Here is a 15,937-nt window from a genome sequence, read left to right as displayed (position 1 = left end):
TTAGCATACTGGGTTAAATCGCTGGCTTTTAAAGCAGACTAAGGCCGGCCAGCAGCACGGTTCAATTCCCGTACCAGCCTCCCCAAACAGGCGCTGGAATGTGGCGACTAGGGGCTTTTCACAATAACTTCATTGAAGCCTACTCGTGACAATAAGCGATTTTCATTTAATTTGTATCCAATGTATAACATGTTCATGTTTCATTAACTCTTTTGATTTTACCTGTATCGAAGGAGATGATGAAAGGTCTAGTTACAAATCGACAGCCAATTTTTCACCCCGTCAGTTTTTTATTTTCCATTGACTTGGAAAGTGTGGCCAAGATTTTTCATCCAAAACCCAAGTAAAAGCGAATCCGATTAGAAAATGCGTCTCTAAAAGGGTTTGAATTAGAGTTCTGGGCATTCCAATGGAATGGATATTGGGCGTGGTGAAGAATGGACTTACTATTTTGATGGCCCATGTGCTTCTGGAGGAACAAAAATGATATTTTGTGTGGGGTGTTGCTACCTTTTAAGAATTAGTGTTTGATTTGTGGTTGAAACAAACACCTGGGTTCCAGTAACGGATCATGGGACCTGGCAGATAAGCACCAAGAAAAAAAGGGGCCAGTTAAGCGTAGAGATGAGTAGGTACCTTGATTTTAGGTTAGTTTGGGAATTTAAAACAAGTTGGACTGAAGGAAACGACTCTCTCAGCAAAATTTGACTGAAATTCTGGGTTTTGGCAAAAAGAGTTGAAAATCTCTGTTTGCTGAAGGACTCTGCCAACAGTGAGTTGAATTTCTGGTGTAAGCAAACTGAAAAGTGAAAGAGATTCGAATAAAAACTCCATGGTTGAAGAATATTCGAACCAAGAGAGTTCTGACCTGAGGTGGATACGCTTGGTCATCCCTGGTGTCTAATGCTGAACACAAGCGTTTGAAGGACCAACCTTACTGGAAGTAAAAAGATCCAAGAAAGTTCAGTCCATAAACATGTCATTGACACAGTACCCTGGGCAAACAGGTTTTGATAAGTATCTGACTTGAGGATTTGGGGGCATAGAAAGTGGAGTTAAGACATTAGATTTAGATTGCAGGTAATCATGTTTATTGTATTTTTATTAACTTTAACAACAGGCAATTTAAGATGGAGTGTAATTATTATAGTTTGTGTTCTTCAAAATTGATGCAGTAAAATTATTTTGTTTAAACTGTGAACCTCGTGGTTTCATTTTTATTGTAAATACTTGGTTCTTCAGATTGTTTAAAAAAAAATGTTACGAGCCTTTACCGAGATCATAATGCTAACAAATAGTTTCATGCTTATGGTTTATGTCATATTTTGCCCAAATTATTCCTCTCGGTTGTGAACATTAACCCTATTTGTTCCCTATTTGTTCAGCAGCTGTCCTAGCTCTCCGAATAGCTACTTATCTTTGAACTCAAGTGACGATTCCGATTTGGTTGAAAATGTTCTTGGGTATAAGCATTACAGTATATTGTTGGACTTCTGATGTTTTTTTTTACTGTGTCTAAGATTAAATGAAAGCAAAAATGAATGCAAAGTATTCTTGTTTTCTAAACCCTTCTTTTCATCTCTACGTCACTGTAGATCTTGATCCATCACATTTAGAGGGTTTGAAGAGGAGGACTGCTTTTCAAACCACACTAAGTAAAGAAAAATCGCTGTGTACACAGATTGATGGTGCATGTATTTTGTGCAGTAGCAACTTTCTGACTGTGTTGAATTTAACTGTGCAATAAGGTCTTGTGTGCATGAAACTGTTGTCCAAGTTTTGTGCCCAGTTTGCGGAATTGTTTCCTCTGTCATCCTTGATGAGCACTGTGAACGTGGGACAAACTTGTGTTATTTTTTTCCACAGACAAACTTGACGAGATAGTGTCAAACCCCAAACAGTCAAGGGCTGCAGAAAATGCGACAGTCGATTCGAGAGTTGCAACCATCAAACAGCGCCCTTCAAGCAGATGCTTCCCTCCCACTGCAGATGCAAATGTGAGTAAATGTGGGGGGGGGAGCGATATGACCTAATCCCCCTTTCCAGTTGCTGGTCTGTAGTCCTTTGCAGCAAGTGCATATCCAAGTATTTTTTAAATGTTTTTCTTTTGAATATTTGCTTCAAAACTCCTGCAGTTTGCTTTGATAATCTGAATGCAACATATGAAAACAAGGCCGCTTCTTAATTTGCACAGGAAGGCTTCAGTATTCCTGACAGACATTTGGCAAAGTTGCTTCACCTCATGGTGCTGGTTATGCCAAAAGGTAACCAATCTGTCCAACTGTCAGCATGAGTCCAATTAGGAAAGGGCCCAGCGGTTAATTAAATCTTCAGCATGATGGCAGTGATGCAGTTTCAATTTGCGAACAGCAATGGAGTTCTGATCCAAGAGATACAGGGTTTAGACATAGTTAGCAAAGGAAAAATAACTTCTGATATAAAGCAACAGTATTTCTGTGCGTTATCCAATCAAAATCTCCTTTCCTTCTACTTTCCGCCAAATTGCAAACCTTTATTGTATCCTTTGTAAAGAGCAACGGTCACTGTTCTTTGATGAGCCTTGATGCTTTCCTCATGTTAATTTGGTTTGACTGTTAGAGAAGAATGTGATATGCATGTTGGGATCTTCTGAATCCAGCCCAATGCTTCCTCCTGCCAAGGATATCTGCAATCTGCATTGAGCCTCTGCACTGACCAACTGCAGAGACAGAATGGGTGACCAGCAGTAATGATGGGCGTGATCGAATGGCCTCACCGCACTCTACTCAGTGTTGTGACAAGGCTGTTAGATCTCTCAAGAGGCTTCTTGAGCTGTGCGATGCTCAGAAAGTCCTGTGAAATCGAAAGACATGTCGCGAGACGTCGTGATCTGAGCCCTCGCTGGGCGTGATCCATATTTTAATATTTAAATGAGCAGTCGGGCTCACTAAAATATGTCGGCATCAGATTCTCCCGGGGCCGGGAAGGAATGCCCGCTCCTGGAAAACCTGCTCTCTTGACCACCTCCTACCCTAACTCTTGGTCATTTATTGATCTCTGCCAGGCTTAATGTTCACCACTTTCCCATCACATGACCAGCAATTGGGTCAGCGTCACTAATGATGAGCTGTGATCATCACACCCCAGCGGGAAAAAACAGCTCTGACCCTTATTCTTCTTCCCCGTTTTTACTATATTTTTACCCTTTGGAAGGACCCCTTTACCTGTCGCCCTGAACCGCTCCGCAGCCCTTGGCAAGGTTAGCTGTTCTGTGATACTGCACCCCATTCCTGTCTGTTCCGATATTATCTGTACACCATCCACAATCATTTCTCCCCCTGCATCGGCATTTTTATCTCGGCCTTGTTCCAAATTTCCACCCACAGTTTGCCCCCAGACCATTCCGCATCTACAAGCTGCCTTTCCATTATCCATAAGTAAGGGGTCAGTGCGCGTACTGGCTATCTTTCAGCTTCATCACCTGTCTTGATGACCTGACTGCTGCTAGAAATGCAGCAAACTGCTGACAAGTGTGCAACGTGACTCCAGCAGGAATTGTCTGTTGACCTGGATACGTTGGGATTACTGGAGGAAAGTGGTGGAGCGTACATTCTCCGGAACGTCTCCCTGTACATTCCAAATGTTACACTCCCAAGTCAGAGGATGTCAGGGGCAGACAACACACCCCGCCAAGCCCTCACCTCCCCATGCCCGAGCTGGTGGCTCCCAGTGTCAGTGTTTTAGTCAGTAAGATGAGCCTCGGTACACCATCAGCCATGGGCCCCAATAGAGTATCTCATGCAGTCCACTTAGAAAAACAACAGCATGTGTGACACTGTACGGCATTAAGATAACTAACCTTGCTTTCTTATTTCTAGTCAATCTATGAACGGCAGAGTATTGCTGTAATGCCTCCTACAGTCCCAGGGAGCCATAACAGCCCCTATCTAGAAATACCACGAGGAACTATGCGAAGACAGAAATCCATAGGTAACGTGGCAGTATTTTTCCATAGGTAATGTGGCAGTATTCTTGTTGGTATGAAGCTGAGCAGAACTGTCTGCTTGCAGCTTATTTATTTATGATGAACACGTGAGTTTCTGAAGCGATTCTTCATTCAGTCCGACACAATTTATCAAATAATATTCCTACCAACAGAGTCACTGTCCCCAAGAGGAAGCCTTTCCTACTTTGAGTACATGTTTTTTTTAAAATCCGGTTCAGCACCTTGTCAGGCTGCTGTTTACAAATCCAGCCCAGTGTCTGACCAAATATCAGCGTGCACTCACAGTGGCAGTGATTGGGGACCAACAGGCAATAAATGAATCTCAAATACATATTGATGTTTATGTTTCTACAACAAAATGAAAAGAATGATATCTGGGAGCCAGTTAATGAAAGGTTTTTGCTGACCTGATTGATCCCACACTTAGCTTTTCTTAAAATGTGTGCCTCTTCTGTGTGAAAAGTGAGCGTTAGACATAGAGAGCGAGAAATTACTGTTGACAAGTGTTATTGTGTGAATGCTTAATAGCTCAGATTCAATTCCCCTCTCTGTTATTTTAATGAAATTGGTAACCCATTAAAAATAAGTGGGCTAATGCCTCCTTTACAATGCCAAAGAGCAGACTTTGCTCTGAGCCCATTAAGCATCTGTGCCGCATTATTGCTGGCTAATTTCTCCCCCATAAAAGGCAGCAGCGAGAACAGATTACGGTTGCATCAATTTCATGAAAATATGCACGCTTGTATCTTTTCATCCGTCCAATAAAATGAAGATTGCTGTGCACCGTGAACGGTTGTTCAGCAATGGGTCTTGATTGTTACGGCATGTGTTTTTCTGCAGCGTGAGTTGGTGTTTTTTTTATACTAATCAACCAATCCAACTTGGATTCTTTCAGATCCTTTGATTTGAGCTTCCCCTTTTCAACACTTTGAGGGCAGTGGATAAGATGAGTTGACAGTCCAAATGTAAAGCATTGTGTGTGTTAAAACAATCGATCCTTGTGAATCAGCAGGAGGAAACAGCTGCTGATCCCGACATCCAGATTCTTGGATGTGGATTTCTGCTCAGCAAATCACTGCTGCGCAGAATCATAAAGATTTTCCCAAACTAACCTTCAACTTTACATATTTTAATTCAGTGTGTAAGAAGTATTCATTTGTCAAATCGATCTTAATTTGAGGATTTTCTTTTGTGTGCAGGTATGTTAGAGGAAGAAAAACAGTTTTTGGCTCCTCCTTTACTAAAATTTACCAGGAGTTTGTCAATGCCAGATACTGCCGAAGATATCCCACCTCCCCCGTCAGTTTCTCCGCCTTCACCTCCTTACAATGCACCCAAACCTTCCACCCCTCGGAGTTATGGTACAATAAGGCCTGGCTTCAATCATAATTCTGCGTTAAGAACACACAATTCCAACAGGCCAGATAGCACAGGAACAATTGTCATGGATCGACAGAAGAAAGCAATGTATTACAGGCAAGATTCCCAACAGTATTCCTTGGATTCCGAAGACCAGTTCAAGCCAAATGCTTTGTCACACCAGACCATGCGAAACAGGAGGGGTAACATGCCAGAGAATCCATATTCCGATGTCGGGAACACCGGGAATAAAGCAGTGTACGTTCCTGCCAAGCCAGCCAGAAGAAAAGGCCAGCTGGTGAAGCAGTCAAAAGTCGAAGACAGCCCCGAGAAAACGTGTTCCATTCCCATCCCCACCATTATTGTCAAAGAGCCTTCAACCAGCAGCAGTGGCAAAAGCAGCCAAGGGAGCAGCATGGAAATTGACACTCAGGCTTCAGAACACCAAGTTCACCTTAGGCCCGATGATGGCTTTTGCAATCCTTTTGCAGCAGCTATCGCTGGAGCTGTGAAGGACAGGGAAAAGAGAATTGAAGCCAAGCGCCACTCCCCTGCCTTCCTCTCAACTGATATGGGTGATGAAGATGTGGGGCTCCTGCCAAGTGCACGGTTGAGGCAATCCAAGTCTATTGATGAAGGCATGTTTGGCAATGAAGAACGTTACAGTCACCTTGTTGCTCCATCATCCAAAGCGAGCACCAACTACAGCGGTGCAGACGCCAGTAATCAAAGGGTGCAGAGCAGCTCAAGGATATTGAACATAGCTTCTAAAAAAGAAGTTATTGAATGTAATGCCAGAAATACAAAAGGTTACATTGCGTCAAACATTCCCAATGCTAATAGTAATTATGTCCATCCTGTCACTGGTAAAATATTGGATTCAAACACTCCATTGGCCTTAGTAATGGCTGCTAGAGATCGAACACTGAAAGATCAGCCCCTGCAAAACACTAGTAAAGCTGAATCTGGGAAAACGGAACTCTCGAAACCGCTGTACATCGATACCAAGTTGAGGTCGAACGTGGAGGCCACAGCCTCTGCCTCTTGTTCCACCAAACCGAGCCAATCTTCCACCATACTGAGGAAAGACCCTAACCCAAAGCCCGAAGCAGACACGAGTAAAGAAGGCAAGAAGACTGAAGAGAAGAAAAACATGGTGAATGATGTCGGAGGTGCCTCGCATCAGAAGACACCAGGATTGCTAATGGTACGTTCCGATGTAGGTGCCAGGTCGGACGAAAGTGGGCATGTGGCAAGTAAAGAAAATTCCCCAGCGAGCATTACTCCAGAGCAACATAAAGCTACAGAGAGCACATCAGCATCTAAGGAAACCGCCAAGACCATCATCACTGTCAGTTCAGTAGACAATTCCACTGTTCTACCATTCCGCATTCCACCACCTCCACTGGCCTCTATCGATGTGGAAGAAGATTTTCTATTTTCTGAACCTTTACCTCCGCCTCTGGAGTTTGCCAATAGTTTTGAGAGCTCTGAGGATCCTCCAGCCATTCCATCTCTCTCCGATCTGCTAAAGCAGAACAAAAATGCCACCTGCACCACGCTGCCATCGCACACCAGGGAAACGAGTAACTTACCTTCAGCCCCTTCCGATGGTAGAAAGCCCATTGGTCACTCTGACTCCTTGCCCGCGAGCTTTGCCCCACCACGTGAGCCTTTTGATAATGTTGTGGATTCAGGGATTGAAGAGGTGGACAGTCGCAGTAACAGTGACTATCACTTGGAAACGACGAGCACCGTTTCCACCGTCTCCAGTATCTCCACCTTGTCTTCTGAAGCGGGGGAGAACTTGGATACGTGCACAGTCTATGCAGATGGGCAGATGTTTACCATTGACAAACCGCCAGTCCCTCCAAAACCAAAAGTTAAGCCCATCATTAACAAAAATAATGCAATTTACAAAGATGCTTTGATAGAAGAAAACGTTGACGGCTTGTTCATGCCCCCACCTGCACCACCTCCCCTACCTGGTGGCATTCCACCTGAAACTCTGAAATCTCCACAGCTGAGGACCTCGAAGCTTTGGGGCGATGGACCAGATGTAAAAGTCCCTGCTGCAACTGATGCAAAGGCAAATGTCATTAGCGAATTGAATTCAATACTGCAGCAAATGAACAAGGAAAAGGTGCCGAAACCAACAGAGGCCTTGGAATCTCCTTCAGGAACAAGAGGAGCAGCGTTTGGAGCAAGGTAATGGGCCCCTATTAATCCCAGCAGAGTGGGTGAATTGGCCAGATTTACATTAACAAAAGGATGTAGCCTGTTATTTTTCTTAATGTCAAGTGAGCCAGGTTATAAACTTCAGGTTTTAAAAGTGCTGTGTGGTACTAATTTATTTAAAACACAGCATAATGGAACACTATGAAAATCAGCGCATGTGCTGGATGAAGTTGATGTCTTATTGGCCGTTGCCCTGACAGACTGACGATATTGACTTGAATTGGTCTCTCCTCCCGTTAGAATCGCAGAGAGGAGAGTTTGACACAACCACAGCAAAGAATTTGTTTTCCAACTTTATGCATTTGATAAGGAATCTGTCCCACCAATTGAAAATTACATGGGACAGACACACAGAAGGCCATTCATCAATGCTGGTCTATCTTGGTGTTTATGCTTTGCCGCCAACTTTGCAAAATCACGGAACTGGTACAGTGCCGAACGAGGCCATTTGTCCCATCATGTCTGCACCTTTTTTATTTTCCTTTTTTTCTTTTGTTTTGGATGCGAGTTTTATTTACAAAAACAGAAAATGCCATGACCCGCCAAACAGCTTTCCGTCTAAAACATCTACATATCTGAAAGTTGCTCAAGTCTTTTTTGTTTCTTTGAATACAAATAACAGGGTAAATGCAGGAAGGATGTTCTCGATGGTGGGGGTATCCAGGACCGGTCACAGGCTGAGGATACGGGGGAGACCATTTAGGGCAGAGATGAGGGGACAATCTTCACTCAACGAGTGGTTGGCCCGTGGCATTTGCTACGACAGAAAGTAGTTGGAGCCAAACATTATGGGCGTGATCTACCGGCTGTGTCCCGCTGGAATCGGGATGGGACGAGGCTGGTAGACCCTACGAGAGGCCTCTTCCGGGTTTCCCGATGGTCATTATGCCTCGTGAGATCCAAACAGATCTCGTGAGAAGTCATGATGGGCGGATGCAGACTTGCAGATTTAAGTGAGCTTAAAAGCTGACTTAACTCTATCAACGCCAGATCTAGCAGCCTCGCCAAGGAGACCCTAGCTGGGTGCCGTTTAGCATTGGTCCCTACAAATGGAGACCTGGCAGAACAGCATTTTGGTGGGGGGTGTGTCTGCCAGGTGAGCGGAGGCCTCTGGGTGGTTGGTATCTAGGCAGAGTGGCACCTTGGCACTGCTGCGCCACCTGGGTGTCTCGCTGGCACTGTCAGGTGCCCAGGCGGCATTTTACCCACACTGGGGATTGGGCCCAGGGGTGCCATGCCCATACAAGGTTGGGTGTGGGGCACTCAACCCCAAACAGGCAAGTTGGGGGTGGGTCCAGGCATTGAGATCTCGGGACACCATACAAATTGGCACCCCGATCTCCTCCTCCACTGACGAGCGGAGAGCCTCAGTGAAAGAAATGAGACTGAGTGTGGCTTTGGGGGGTGGGGGGGGGGGGGGGGGGGGGGAAAGAGAGGGTGGGGGAGCGTTCCCCACTGAGGCCCGAAAAAACCCCAAATACCATTAGATGGCGGGGTTGTTCCCAGCACTAACGATCCCTCTAATCCCACCCAGAACTATGTTTTTCTTTGTTATATTGTGCCCTTTATGTTTGAAGAAGCTGTTCGATCTCGCACTTGGGGCAAAGAGAGCAAAGGAAAAGGGATGGTTGGGGGAATGTAGGGGGAGAAAGCAGGATTAGGCTATTGAGTTGTATGATCAGCCAAGATCGAAATGAATGGTGGAGCAGGCTTGAAGGGCTGAATGGCCTCCTCCCCTTATTTTCTTGTGTATGGATAAGTCGTGCCAATATCTCTGATACAGAACTTTGAGTTTATATTTGCCACAGTTAGAAATTTTAGACCCGAGCTACATATGATGAAATGGTCCAATCCTACGGGCTAGACAATTGTTCGGCTGAGGTTATTCATGAAGGCCCCGCCTTCTGAACCTCGCCCAAGGTGTGGTGACCCTCTGGTTAAATCACCACCAGTCAGCCCTCCCCCTCAAAGGGGAAAACAGCCTCTGGTCACCTGGGACTATGGTGAATTTACAGAGACACAAGTTCTAATAACTGTAAAATAAGTAAAGATCTTTTTAAAATGCCCATTCACAAAGTGTTTTTGTATCAATGATATCCAAGATTATTTCACATTCTTTAATAATGTCAGCACATTATCTGCACAGGGTACTTATTCATTTGAAGATTCTCAATTATTCCAGGACTGTTGTTTAAATATCATGCGAAACGCTTGATGAAATCTGTATTATATTTCTCTGTACCGTTCACAGATTTGTATTTGCAAAAACGAGTTTCCTAATAGGTAAATGTAGACGATATTATATAAAGTTGGATTTAAGACTACAGGTGGGATTTAATAAAAAAGCGTGCGTTTTGGGTGCCAGTAGTGGGGTGTGTCTCGGAGCCCGCGGTGCCGAGAACCAGCCCGCTATTAAACGGGACTTTGATGTTTATTGGGGCCTCTTGAGTGAATACCCACCAAGGCTGCACTCACCTCATGTCCTACACCGACAAGCTGAGCATTGTTAATGCCACCCTGACCTCTCGACGACCCCTCCCCCCGAGCAGCCCAACTTACCGATTAGTGGGTCCTTGAGCTCCCCCACCTCATAAGGGCAGGGCACCCCCTTGCCTGATCCCTGGCACTGGCACCTGCCACCTTGACACCAACAGCTTGGCACCCTGGCAGTGCCTCTGCCCAGGTGGCAGTGCCAAGGTGACAGTGCCAAGGTGGCATCAGTGATGTCAGGGTATCCCCCTGCCCAAAGCCCGACCACCCAGGGGGCTCCAATCGCCCCGAGATCATCCCCCCCCCCCCCTCCCCACACAGGTGCCTTACACCTGGTCCATGTTTGTGTGGGCCAGTGCTAAACAGCGTCATGGTGAGGTTTCCCAGGCGTGGGAGTTCAATTCGGGCCTTGGGATACTTAGGTGTGGATATATTTAAATGAAGCTGACTGCTCACTCAAATATGCACATCTAGATCTGGATACAAGAGGTTGAATAAACTCGGTTTGTTCTCATTGGAAGGACAGAGGTTGAGGACCTGCCTGATAGAAGTCTACAGGATTATGAGTGGCATGGACAGGGTGGAAGAGTCAATTGCTCGGGGACATAGGTTTAAGATGCGAGGGGGAAAGTTTAGAGGAGATGTGCGAGGGAAGATTGTTACACAAGAGGGTGGTGGGAGCCTGGAACTCGCTGCCGGAGGAGGTGGTGGAAGCAGGGACAATGGTGATGTTTTAGAGGCACCCTGACAAATACATGAATAGGATGGGAATAGAGGGATACGGACCCCGGAAGTGTAGAAGCTTTTAATTTAGACAGGCATAATTTTTGCGCCTGGCTTGGAGGGCCAAAGGGCCTGTTCCTGTGCTGTACTGTTCTTTAAATCACAAAGATAATATAAGAAATGGAAACAAAGGAAATTAACAGGAAGGACTACAAAATTGAAAACTGCTGGTTTAACCTTCCTGACCAAAGTCATCTGTGAATTTCTTCAACTTAATTTCTTCAACTCCATCTCAATCCAACATCATTGCTCTAGTCCTTCTTCTGTCATGCATTTATTTAGTCTCCCTTTAAATGCATCCTCCCGTTCAGCTCAACTGCTCCACATGGAAGGAGTAAAGAGGTTTCTCCTGGATTCCTTTATTGAGTTCGAGTGAGCAGAGTGACAACATTTCCAATGTCTATTTCCAGAGGTCAGAATTCTCCGTTGATAGTGTGAAATTGAGAAGTTCCCCCTGCAATGAGTTTGATCAACAATCAATGTTACACTATTGGGTCACAGCAGATTTGTTATAACTTGCCAATTGTAAGGTAGAAACAGCACTAAGCCCGTTCCACAGAATAAAACCATTAATATCTCAAACTTTATCTTTCAATGAAGCGAAAACGTTTCTCCATCACAACAAAACCAGGTTTGTTTCGATGATTGTAGCAATGACTATCCCATCAATCAGGTGGAACATGAAGTTTGTCAAAAGTTGTTTTACCTACTGTACCCTGTAATTATTTACCAATTTGTCATATCCACTGAAGCTGGGTCAGCCGGTTACATATATATATATATAAACCTAAGACTAGAAAAATACTCTACGGCACTAATACAGCTGTGAACCCACAAGCAAAATAATCTGAAATAAAAGGAGAAAGTTCTAGAAGAACGCAGGTGTGGCAGCATCTGTGGAGGGAGAAAGAGTTCATGGGTGCGATCCAACCAAATTCTTTCTCGTTGTGGTGACGAGCAGGAATGGCCGGGATTTCCCGACAGCTGACCTGGTGAGGCCGTCACCGGTATCTAACGTTATTTGGCCCACTTAACGAGGCTCCACTGGCTTTGCGCTGCGAACGACTGTGGTCCCAGTGCCGTGATTCTGGGATGCCGATCTGGTTCAGGCTCATGGACAGGGTCGACTCCAGGAGGGGTACTCTGTTCCCCCCCAAGGGGGGGGACGGAGGGTCAGCTCCAGGGTAGCCAGTGCTACCCGGGAGGCTGTGGCAGCGCCCGTCATCACTGGGTGTGTCAGCGAGAAGTCCGCCAGCCAGTGCCGCAAGAATATCAACGACCTCCAACGGGCCGCAAGGGTGATCTGTCATTGGCCCCCTGGCACCTGCCATTCCCCACCCCACACACCCGAGCACAATGCCGAGCCGGTGACCTAGCACACCAGTGCACCCCACCCATGCCCGCCAGTATTGCCCACGTTTGGATCCCACCCATCTGCAAAACGTGCAGCGTTCGGCTCATGATGCCCATTCTGTGCCCCCACAGGTCAAGTTGGTGCACAATCGGCAGGGAAGGGCCCAGACGTGTAGCGAGTTGCCGGACCTCCGGGTCCTCTCCTCCGATGAAGGACGAGCCCTATAGACCACGGGGGTGGCCGGGGGCAAATCACTCACTGAGATCAGCCTGGGCCACAGAGTGAGGATCCATCAGCCCCCACCCAGATGACCTGTCACAGAGCTGTTCATCCAGCAAGCTTCCCTCCAACTGACCACATGTCCTTTCGCCCACAGGATCTCCATCGGATAGTGTCGGTCCATTCGGGATGGACACGGTCACTGAGGACCGTGTCCAGACACAGGTGGACATTGGTGAGGTGCTGCAGAGAGTGTGGGCATTGACACCATGGTGTGGGCAGAGCCACCAGGGCTGGCAGAGCCAGGTGGCGCAGGGACATCCAGAGCTCAATCCAGCTGTCCCTCTATCTCGTACAGTCCAAGGGAGGAGGGAACGCTGGAGGCCAACCGGAGGCTCCCTACAGGAAGACGACAGTGATGGCCAATCTCGCCAATGGCAGCGGGCCGATTAGATCAGTTACCATTCGCCACCTGCCATGGTTCCCGATTTTGCCGCCTCCCGCGATCTAACCGGCCCACTCGTTTTCGCACCCAGGAACTGAATATTTCTGTGAACATTGAGGGTTGAGATCAATTCTACTCAAAGTATAGCTGGTGTTTGAGAGCTTCTGTGAGAATTTTAATGCATATATTTGTCTGTTTTCTGCTGTGCGTGCTTTCATATTTCATCATCTTTGAGATGCTACTGATATTACTGACTTGCTGCTTGTTGTGAAACTTTTCTTCATTAATTTGATTGATAATGTCCTGTCTCCCCAATGCCAGCTCATTTGTGATGAAGCTGAACTACCTGGATATTCTCATCATAGCTCTCATTTTTCCAAATTGTGTTCGGGATGTGTCAGAAAGAAAATGAGATGTGCATAGCATAAATGTTGTGGAATTGAACGTGAATTAATTCCATGCCAATTGATCTAGACTGCAAAGTGAATTTATTCAGGAGGAGATGTCCCATGCTGTGAAGGGTGATTCTTGTTCTGGGCAGAGTTAGCTAATAGCTTCTTACGGGAAAAGAGTGGAGAAGAGGGCTTGGGTGGGGTGCTCTTTCCAAGGGCCGGTGCAGACTCGATGGGCTGAATGGTCTCCTTCTGCACTGTAAATTCTATGATTCTATGGAATGTCAGTGTCCATTTATTCTTATAACCATGGCTCTATTCTTGACCAGATATTCTATCTCCTCCATGTAGACATTACGAAACCTGCAGCTTACATAAGCAAGTATACAATGGCCTCAGTAAGTACCCACTGACTATTCAACAAATTGATTCTCTTTCCAGTCTTACTATCCTGCCCAAAGTTTTTGGAAAAGAGAGGAAAAGATTATATGGCGAAACCCACCACCATCCTCTGTGTTCTTCAAGTCTGACGTCTTGTCTGACGTCTTGATTTTTAAAAAATAATAATTTTAGAGTACCCAATTATTTTTTCCTATTAAGGGGCAATTTAGCGTGGCCAATCTACCTACCCTGCACATCTTTGGGTTGTGGGGGTGAAACCCACGCAGACACGAGGAGAATGTGCAAACTCCACACGGACAGTGCTGGGATTCGAACCCGGGTCCTCAGCGCCATAGGCAGCAATGCTAACCACTGTGCTACCGTACTGCCCCTGACGTCTTGATTTTGACTGTTCCACCTTTGTCAGCTGTTCCCTCAGCTGCCTGGGCATGAAGCTCGAGAACATCCTCTCCAGTTCTGGGCCTCTCTTTCTGCTTTGAGAACACCCCTTAAAACCCACCTCCGATTAAATTATCGGTCACCTTTCCTTGTATCACCTGGTGTGGTTGAGTGTCAGATTTGGTCATGTCTTGTGGTAAAGTGTCTTGGAGCTTTTTACCATGATATAGGTGCCACATGAATGCCAGCTGTTATTGTGGGTGTTGCTTTGAGAGATACTGGGCTAAACGTTCCGATTGCCACCCAGGGGATTGGGTGGAATGCCGGTTTTACACACTACTCACCATTTCACCCGATCTGTTTGCCAATGAGCAGTTTGGATTAAACATGTCCCTTGAAGTTTTGGTCTCCTTACTTGAGAAAGGACATACTGGCACTGGAGGGTGTGCAGAGGAGATTCACTAGGTTAATCCCAGAGCTGAAGGGGTTGGATTATGAGGAGAGGTTGAGTAGACTGGGACTGTACTCGTTGGAATTTAGAAGGATGAGGGGGGATCTTATAGAAACATTTAAAATTATGAAGGGAATAGATAGGATAGATGTGGGCAGGTTGTTTCCACTGGCGGGTGAAAGCAGAACTAGGGGACATAGCCTCAAAATAAGGGGAAGTAGATTTAGGACTGAGTTTAGGAGGAACTTCTTCACCCAAAGGGTTGTGAATCTATTGAATTCCTTGCCCAGTGAAGCAGTTGAGGCTTCTTCATTACATGTTTTTAAGGTAAAGATAGATAGTTTTTTGAAGAATAAAGGGATTAAGGGTTATGGTGTTCGGGCCGGAAAGTGGAGCTGAGTCCACAAAAGATCAGCCATGATCTCATTGAATGGCGGTGCAGACTCGAGGGGCCAGATGGCCTACTCCTGCTCCTAGTTCTTATATTCTTATGTTGAAGTAATCAGCCTGGAACATCGGAGCCATGTTTGAAGATACAAAGATGCTTTCTTCCCATTCACACATGGAGCTGGATTCTCCGGTCCCCAGCCGCTGGTTTCTCCGCTGCTCGCTGTTCGCTGGAGGCGGGATTATATATTCCCGCAGCTTGTCAATGAGATTTTCCATTGTAACCACCTCACCCCATTGGAAAACCCGTGGGTAGGGGGGGAGTGGTGCGGTGCCGTCGGCAAACGTGAAACGTAACGACCAGAAAATTCCGGCCCAGATTAACTGAAATACCACTGAGATGCCAGAAGCGAATGGGTTAAAAATTCAAACCAAGCTGCACGGTGAATGCCCCCTGCCTTGATTTACCAAAACCAGGAGAGATGCTTTGGGCTCTGGTAGCAGGAGGACTTGTCCAACAGGCTTTATGACTAATATGGTGAGCTACTGTTACTAATGTGGTGGTGGAAGAATAGGATCAAAAGTAATGTCTACATCTTCAGTGATGTCTAAAAGGTTCCCCCAATGGCTGAGTAAGCAGGTCAACCAGAAAGAGGAACAAGATCCGAGTTTTAAGGGAATCGAGGGGCATGGGGATTGGGAGTGGAGTTGAGACAAGTGATCAGCCATGGTCCTATTGAATGGGGAGCTGACCCGAGGAGCAATACATTCCACCTCTACTCCTATTCCATACGTTTGCTCCTTTATTCCTACATTAGCCTGGAGCTGTACCTTCCTCAGCTGACTATCTGACTCGGGCCTGCTCAGAGAAGCGCAGTGCAGGGGATTCCCAAGGCATTTGGCCTCGTGCAACAGCATTGTAGGAGGTGAAACCATTCCTTTTTTTTAACAGCAAAAGAAGTTAAGTTTAAAGGACTTTGAGTAGCCGGGGAGAAGGTAAGTGGGTAGGATGTGTTGGGAGATGGGGGTGAGAGGCCAAGGGGGGCAGGGTGGT

The 15,937-nt window shown here is 46.1% G+C and overlaps 1 protein-coding gene across 1 annotated transcript in view; it reads left to right on the top strand.

Annotated features, from left to right (window-relative positions):
- The window catches only part of shank2b (SH3 and multiple ankyrin repeat domains 2b), a 1,049,335-nt gene that overhangs the window by 1,017,363 nt on the left and 16,035 nt on the right, over window positions 1-15,937 (top strand). The window contains exons 21-24 of the mRNA XM_038808421.1: window positions 1,596-1,655; window positions 1,867-1,997; window positions 3,858-3,969; window positions 5,185-7,552. Of these exons, the coding sequence (XP_038664349.1) occupies window positions 1,596-1,655; window positions 1,867-1,997; window positions 3,858-3,969; window positions 5,185-7,552 (2,671 nt within the window). The remainder of the gene's footprint in view (window positions 1-1,595; window positions 1,656-1,866; window positions 1,998-3,857; window positions 3,970-5,184; window positions 7,553-15,937) is intronic.

This window comes from Scyliorhinus canicula, chromosome 9 (genome assembly GCF_902713615.1).
Source record: "Scyliorhinus canicula chromosome 9, sScyCan1.1, whole genome shotgun sequence".
Lineage (NCBI taxonomy): Eukaryota > Metazoa > Chordata > Chondrichthyes > Carcharhiniformes > Scyliorhinidae > Scyliorhinus > Scyliorhinus canicula.
This window is presented reverse-complemented; position numbering and strand designations above follow the sequence as displayed.